Source organism: Sphaeramia orbicularis, unplaced genomic scaffold, assembly GCF_902148855.1.
Source record: "Sphaeramia orbicularis unplaced genomic scaffold, fSphaOr1.1, whole genome shotgun sequence".
NCBI lineage: Eukaryota > Metazoa > Chordata > Actinopteri > Kurtiformes > Apogonidae > Sphaeramia > Sphaeramia orbicularis.
In genome coordinates, this window is record NW_021941688.1 from 44,034 (window position 1) to 52,500 (window position 8,467).

Genomic DNA, 8,467 nt, shown 5'->3' on the forward strand with positions numbered 1-8,467 from the left:
TGACTATTTTCATTGTAGATTCTCACTGAAGGCATCAAAACTATGAATGAACACATGTGGAATTATGTACTTACCAAAAAAGTGTGAAATAACTGAAAACATCTCTTATATTCTAGTTTCTTCAAAGTATCCACCCTTAGCTCTGATGACTGCCTTGCACACCCTTGGCATTCTCTTGATGAGCTTCCAGAGGTAGTCACCTGAAATGGTTTCCACTTCATAGCTGTGCCTTGTCAGGGTTACTTAGTGGAATTTCTTGCCTTATTGATGGGGTTGGGACCATCAGTTGTGTTGTGCAGAAGTCAGGTTGATGCACAGCTGACAGCCCTATTGGACAACTGTTAGAATGCATATTATGGCGAGAACCAATCAGCTAAGTAAAGACAAACGAGTGGCCATCATTACTTTAAGAAATGAAGGTCAGTCAGTCTAGAAAATTTCAAAAACTTTGAATGTGTCCCCAAGTGCAGTCGCAAAAACCATCAAGCGCTCCAACGAAACTGGCTCACATGAGGACCGCCCCAGGAAAGGAAGACCAAGAGTCACCTCTGATGCTGAAGATAAGTTCATCTGAGTCACCAGCCTCAGAAATTGCAAATTAACAGCAGCTCAGATTAGAGACCAGATGAATACCACACAGAGCTCTAGCAGCAGACACATCTCTACAACAACTGTTAAGAGGAGACTGCGTGAATCAGGCCTTCATGGTCAAACAGCTGCTAGGAAACCACTGCTCAGGAGAGGCAACAAACACAAGAGATTTATTTGGGCCAAGAAACCCAAGGAATGGACATTAGACCAGTGGAAATCTGTGCTTTGGTCTGATGAGTCCAAATTTCAGATCTTTGGATCCAACCGCCGTGTCTTTGTGTGACGCAGAAAAGGTGAACGGATGGATGCTACATGCCTGGTTCCCACCGTGAAGCATGGAGGGGGAGGTGTGATGGTGTGGGGGTGCTTTGCTGGTGACGCTGTTGGGGATTTATTCAAGATTGAAGGCAACCTGAATCAGCATGGCTACCACAGCATCCTGAAGTGACATGCCATTCCATCCGGTCTGCGTTTAGTTGGACCATCATTTATGTTTCAACAGGACAATGACCCCAAACACACCTCCAGGCTGTGTGAGGGATATCTGACCAAGAAGGAGAGTGATGGAGTGCTGCGCCAGATGACCTGGCCTCCACAGTCACCGGACCTGAACCCGATCGAGATGGTTTGGGGTGAGCTGGACCGCAGAGTGAAGGCAAAAGGGCCAACAAGTGCTAAGCATCTGTGGGAACTTCTTCAAGACTGTTAGGAAACCATTTCAGGTGACTACCTCTGGAAGCTCATCAAGAGAATGGCAAGAGTGTGCAAAGCAGTCATCAGAGCTAAGGGTGGATACTTTGAAGAAACTAGAATATAAGAGATGTTTTCAGTTATTTCACACTTTTTTGTTAAGTACATAATTCCACATGTGTTCATTCATAGTTTTGATGCCTTCAGTGAGAATCTACAATGTAAATAGTCATGAAAATAAAGAAAATGCAAAGAATGAGAAGGTGTGTCCAAACTTTTGGCCTGTACTGTATATGATAAAATATTAAAAACTGCAATAAAATAAATAAATAAATAAATGAATAAATAGTAAAATTAAAAAAGAAATATTGCACGATGGAAGGGTCACTATTGCACCTATTATTATACAGTGTATTTCCACCTCCTGGACGTGCACACATACTGTCACATTGACTCTGCCTTCTGTTCCATGAACTGATGTAAAACATCTGCTCATTATGTGGAGACAAATGAAGGCTTTTAACGACACAAAGAAGATACAAAAAAGATACAAAAAAAGACAGAAAAAAGATACCAAAAAGACACAAAGAAGACACAAAAAAGATGCAAAAAAAGACAAAAAAAGACACCAAAAAGACACAAAGAAGACAAAGAAAGACACCAAAAAGACACCAAAAAGACACAAAGAAGACACAGAAAAGACAGAAAAAAGACACCAAAGACAGAAAAAAGACACAAAGAAGACACAAAAAAGACAGAAAAAAAGACACCAAAAAGACACAAAGAAGACAGAAAAAAGACACCAAAAAGACAGAAAAAAGACACAAAGAAGACACAAAAAAGACACAAAGAAGACACAAAAAAAGACACCAAAGACAGAAAAAAGACACAAAGAAGACACAAAAAAAAGACAGAAAAAAGACACATAAAAAGAAAGAAAAATGACACAAAGAAGAGACAAAAAAGAGAAAAAAGACACCAAAAAAGACACCAAAAAGACAGAAAAAAGACAGAAAAAAGGTACAAAGAAGACACAGAAAAGACAAAAAAGACAGAAAGAAGACAGAGACGACACAAAGGCCTAACTGGGATTGGACGGCTTACACTGTCTCATTTGTAAAGCCTCATCTTTGCTGTTTTTCTGTGCGTTCCTTGATAAATGTTCTCACATCAGATGAGTAATTATCCACATAATTATGGAGCTGATGGTGAAGTATGAGCCAGGGTTCTAAAGACCCCCCCCCCCACCACCACCACCGCCACAGCAGTTCCATAATGCAGCAGGTTTTCCATGTGGATCTGTGCTCCTGGATGTGGAAGGAGGTTCTTCTTCTGGACTCCTCCACCTGATTTGACCTGTTAGTGCAGGTTCAACACCAGTCTGTTCCAGATGCACTGACTACATACTGTATGTCATTTCTTGCTACATTTCCATCAGAAAAGTTACAAAAATACAGAACATCACATTAGAATCTTATCCCCCATTATTTGTTTTCGTCCTGCACACACCGGGCATAATGATGTTGAAGCGCTTTGAAACGTCTTCGTGCATCAGTGCTGAGTTTTCCGTCCAAAGCCTGGAATGTGATTCCTGCTCGGTCCTGTCTCTGACTGCAGCCGCTGACACGTGAGTGACGGCACAAGTACACCTTCGTAGGCCTATCGCCACATCACCATTGGCGATGCATTTTCCTGGTTGGCAAAGTTGTTTTCAACCCATGTAGCCACAGTGGCCAAGGTATTTTTATTCAGATCAGCCAACTTGTATCTTGTGCCAACTTGGTTAATCTGCCCCAAGCACACACACATACACACCCCTACACATACACACACACACACACATACACACACACACACACATACACACACACATACACATACACACACACACATACACACACATACACACACACACACACACATACACACACACATACACACATACACACCCCTACACATACACACACATACACACATACACACACACATACACACCCCTACACATACACACACATACACACCCCTACACATACACACACATACACACACACACACATACACACACACACACACAAACACACATACACACACACATACACACCCCTACACATACACATACATACACACACATACATACACACACATACACACACACACACACACACACACATACACACACACCTACATACACACACACACACACACACACACACATACACACACACACACACACACACACACACACCCCTCAAAGCACACCCTGGAAAGCATCGCCACATCATCGTCACCTGATTTGCCCGCAGTTGGCGGCAGTTTTTAAATACCCTGCACATTCACATTCCACAGTCGGACGAAGTTGGCACGGCACAAGAGGGTAGAAGAGTCAGAGCCAGTGCTCACAGACAGGACAGTACGGAGGGTTAAACCCAGGACTGGGTCCAGTTCACCAGCACACTGACCCAGAACACATTCAACTGTTCCATTCTGCCACTGGTTCATCCATCCACTCATTCATCTGTTAGTTCATCCGTCCACTCATTCATCTGTTAGTTCATCCGTCCACTCATTCATCTGCATCAGAAGCCGGTCATCTCATCATACCAGTTCTCCTGCAGCCAAAACCTGGACCGGATTACATACTGACTGGACTGACTGACTGACTGACAGAAGTGAAAACGGGGCGGGAGTGAAATCTTTTTTTTTTGTTTGTTTGTTTTCTCTAAAATCCTGAATTTGAACTGTGCACTTGTTTTTTTAATTATATTTAGTGGATGAACTGAATCATTTTTTTTTATACTGAGAAACTGTGGAAAACCTGGAGTGGATTTTTTTTCTTTTTCTTCAAAAAAAAAAACTGAACCAAAGCCTAAAGTGGAGATTTTGTGTTTGATTTTATTTGGTTGATGGATTTTGTTGAGTTTGGACTTTTGGGGGGGGGGGGCAACTGTGTGTTTGAATTTGTGTGTTTTTTTGCGATCATTGTTTAATACATGATTTTGAATTTTAAATGGTTTAAATGTGTGATTTCTGTTTCTGTCATTTAATGTGTAGGGTGTATGTTTATTTTAGACTTGCATCCTTTGTATGGTTTGAGATATAACAAATATACAAAAGACTGAATTAAAACGGCCGACTTATCATCTTAAATGTCAGACTAATGACAACCTATGGATCTGTCCACTGTCAAAGAGTTGAAAAGAAGTCAGTTATCTGATTTCTAAGTTTAAATGAGTAATCAGTCCATGTCCATTCTAGTCTGGGCAGGAGGACTTTCTAGTCTAAATAAAATAATTTCCAGAGTCCATATCTGTTCATATTTAATTACCAACTGACTTTATGATAAATCATGTCTCAGATAAATTTATTTTATATTGAATCTCATATTGAATCTCATGAACATCAGAATAATTGTATTTATAAGTCTATCATTTATTGTTTTGTTATACATTAGATTGGAAATAAAAATAGTTTAGATGAAAATGTTGACTTCAGTTAATTTTTTTATGATTTTGTTTTGTGTGAAACTGAAGCCCGATTGAACAGATTTTTTAGCTCAAAATGCAGCAGAATGCAGGAAAAAGACTGGACCCAGACTGGACCCAGACTGGACCCAGACTGGACCCAGACCGGACCCAGACTGGACCCAGACCGGACCTGACTGGACCTGACTGGACCCAGACCGGACTCAAACCGGACCCAGACTGGACCCAGACCGGACCCGACTGGACCTGACTGGACCCAGACTGGACCCAGACCAGACTCAAACCGGACCCTGACTGGACCCAGACCGGACCCGACTGGACCTGACTGGACCCAGACTGGACCCAGACCAGACCCAAACCGGACCCAGACTGGACCCAGACTGGCTGTGGCTGTTTGTGGCTACACTCATTTCTACTAATGTAGCCACAGTGGCTGGATCTTTCATTTTCCTAGCACAGTGGTTCTTAACCTGGGTTCGATCGAACCCTAGGGGTTCGGTGAGTCAGTCTCAGGGGTTCGGCGGAGGTCAAGACACACACTCGACTCATTAGTCGGGTGTGTGTGTCGGGCTAGGTCCATGTATGTAAACAAACGGCTTCGGAGACTCTTTGCACAGCCTTCAGAGCAAAAAGAGACCAAACACTGTCCCACTGTGCTGTCCCCCTGTGCCTCTCCTGTCCTCATTCTTCTTCTAAGTCTTGTCTACAGATTGTGTCGGTGCTGGATGCAGAACACTGTTCTAATAGATGAGTTCACATGTTCACTACCAACAGTGATGCACTCAACTGGAAGGTCAAACCAGTGTTCCCAGCTCCAGCCGGCTCACATCAGCCGTACACCTGCAGGCTCAGCCCTGAACTGGTGAACCAGCCCATATGTTCACTGTAAAACAGTCCATGAACTGTCTGTGTCCAAAAGCCCCTCCCATCTTCATCATGTGACTGGACCTCATGTGGAAGGCTGTCCCATAGTTAAAGCAGACCGGCACAGACGGGGGGGCAGTATTGTCACCAGCTCCAGCTGAAGTCAGCGGTGTCTCCTGCCGTTGCTCCGCCCACTTCCATCTGCCTCACCCAGCTGAGGAAACTCAAAGGGAGCAGGTAGATCCACAAGCACTGTGTCTGTAGGTGATGGTCCAGGGGAAGTCCTCCTGGAGGTTTAAAGGGTCTGCAGCACCGGACCACATGAGGACTGTTCTGTTTTTACACACCGCTAAGGCTACAGGCACGCAGGCTAACTGTACTGAGAAGCTAGGCTAACTATACTGAGAAGCTAGGCTAACTATTCTGAGAAGCTAGGCTAACTGTACTGAGAAGCTAGGCTAACTATACTGAGAAGCTAGGCTAACCGTGGTAATAACTCTAAACAGAACCAGCGCTGACACCAGTGGAACCCAGCGGTCTGTATGCAGAACTGGTACTGGTGAAAGAGAAGGAATAAGCCCAGGAGTTTAACAGGTCCATCCTTTAACAGGAGTTTAGCGGGTCCATCCTTTAACAGGAGTTTAGCGGGTCCATCCTTTAACAGGAGTTTAACAGGTCCATCCTTTAACAGGAGTTTAGCGGGTCCATCCTTTAACAGGAGTTTAACAGGTCCATCCTTTAACAGGAGTTTAGCGGGTCCATCCTTTAACAGGAGTTTAGCGGGTCCATCCTTTAACAGGAGTTTAGCGGGTCCATCCTTTAACAGGAGTTTAGCGGGTCCATCCTTTAACAGGAGTTTAGCGGGTCCATCCTTTAACAGGAGTTTAGCGGGTCCATCCTTTAACAGGAGTTTAGCGGGTCCATCCTTTAACAGGAGTTTAACAGGTCCATCCTTTAACAGGAGTTTAGCGGGTCCATCCTTTAACAGGAGTTTAGCGGGTCCATCCTTTAACAGGAGTTTAACAGGTCCATCCTTTAACAGGAGTTTAGCGGGTCCATCCTTTAACAGGAGTTTAGCGGGTCCATCCTTTAACAGGAGTTTAACAGGTCCATCCTTTAACAGGAGTTTAGCGGGTCCATCCTTTAACAGGAGTTTAGCGGGTCCATCCTTTAACAGGAGTTTAGCAGGTCCATCCTTTAACATGCTACGAACTTGGCGTGACTTCTGCTTCCAAGACTGAATGTATGCATACGTCACATGAAACTCATCTATTCCATGTGTGTGTGCTTTTCCAGGCATCAGCCAGAGCAGGATCTCCCATTGGCTGCTGCAGCACGGCTCCGACCTGAGCGAGCAGAAGAAGAGGGCCTTCTACCGCTGGTATACGCTGGAGAAAACCACACCAGGTACACCTGTACACACCACAAACCCTGCAGCACGCCGTCATCAAACATGTCACCTTTAACGTGGTGGCTTTGACCAGAGGGGGAGGAGCTGAGCAGAAGGAAACCTGGATGCAAAGGTAGCAGCGGAGTTTGTCTCATTAGTCTCAGCAGGAATTCAGCTGAGAAGCAAGGAAACCCAGTATGAACCCAGCTGTGTGCCTGCAGCTTCCTGTCAGACTGGTAATGAGATAAGCAGAAGGAGTTAGTGTCTGTGGTGCACTGAGATGGAGTAAGACAGAGTAAAGGCTCAGGTCCATGTACCAGGGCAGAGGAGTACACCTGCACAGGTTTAGGAAGGATTCAACTGCACTGTGCACTCACAGATTCAGTCTGAACAAGTGGGTAAAGGGGTCAAGGTTATTATCATTGACCAAAACAAACCAAATGACCAAAACTTGAATTGAAAAAACATTTTCATTAACTGAAATAAATAAAAACTATAATTAAAAGAAAAAACCCATAACTAACTGAAACTGTATTGTGTGTTTACTAAACTAACTAAAACGGATAAAAATTCTGGATCCAATTCCCTTGGTTTTGGTCTTTGTCAATGTCAGATTGATGTTAAATGGATTTCTTTGTCTCTCTCAGTTTTCTGTGCTGTCTCCATACGACACTTTTTGCTCCGTCACTTGTGTTCACTTGTGGTTTCCAGTCGTCTTCTGGTCCCCACTCTACCTGGAAACATGGAGACTAAAGCAGCAGAGTCCTGTCTGGGATTGATTTGAATAGGAGCACAGAGAAGAAGAGAAAAGAGACCACTGAACTACAACTGAACTACAACTGAACTACAACTAAACTACAACTACAACTGAACTACAACTAAACTACAACTACAACTGAACTACAACTGAACTACAACTAAACTACAACTAAACTACAACTACAACTGAACTACAACTAAACTACAACTAAACTACAACTACAACTGAACTACAACTAAACTACAACTAAACTACAACTAAACTACAGCTACAACTGAACTACAACTGAACTACAACTGAACTACAACTAAGCATTTAGAGAATAATGAAAAGTAATAAAAACTATTAAACCTGCTCTAAAAACAAATTAAAACGAACTGAATTAGAGAAAAAAAGTCCAAACTAAATAAAACTAAAGTAGAATGAAAAATCCAAAATTATTAGAACCTTGTAAGGGGCTGGGGGGGTATCCAGGGTGTCCACATTTATGTATGTATGTATGTATGTATGTATGTACGTATGTACGTATGTACGTATGTACGTATGTACTTATTCATTTATTTCAGTGGAAGTTCCAGTCCTGGTGTGTGTTGTCCTCCAGTCCATATTTCATTTAGTTCATATTTTCCACAGTGGTGCATGTGTTTTGGCGCACCCTAGTGGTGGTATGTGGTTTTAGTGCAGCTGAAA

At 43.1% G+C, this 8,467-nt stretch overlaps 1 protein-coding gene across 4 annotated transcripts in view; it reads left to right on the forward strand.

The window, feature by feature from the left end:
* The window catches only part of LOC115416812 (homeobox-containing protein 1-like), a 53,261-nt gene that overhangs the window by 27,486 nt on the left and 17,308 nt on the right, over positions 1-8,467 (forward strand). For all 4 annotated transcript variants that reach the window (XM_030130695.1, XM_030130694.1, XM_030130693.1 and 1 more), the window contains exon 4: positions 6,924-7,034. In XM_030130695.1, coding sequence (XP_029986555.1) covers positions 6,924-7,034 — 111 coding nt within the window. The remainder of the gene's footprint in view (positions 1-6,923; positions 7,035-8,467) is intronic.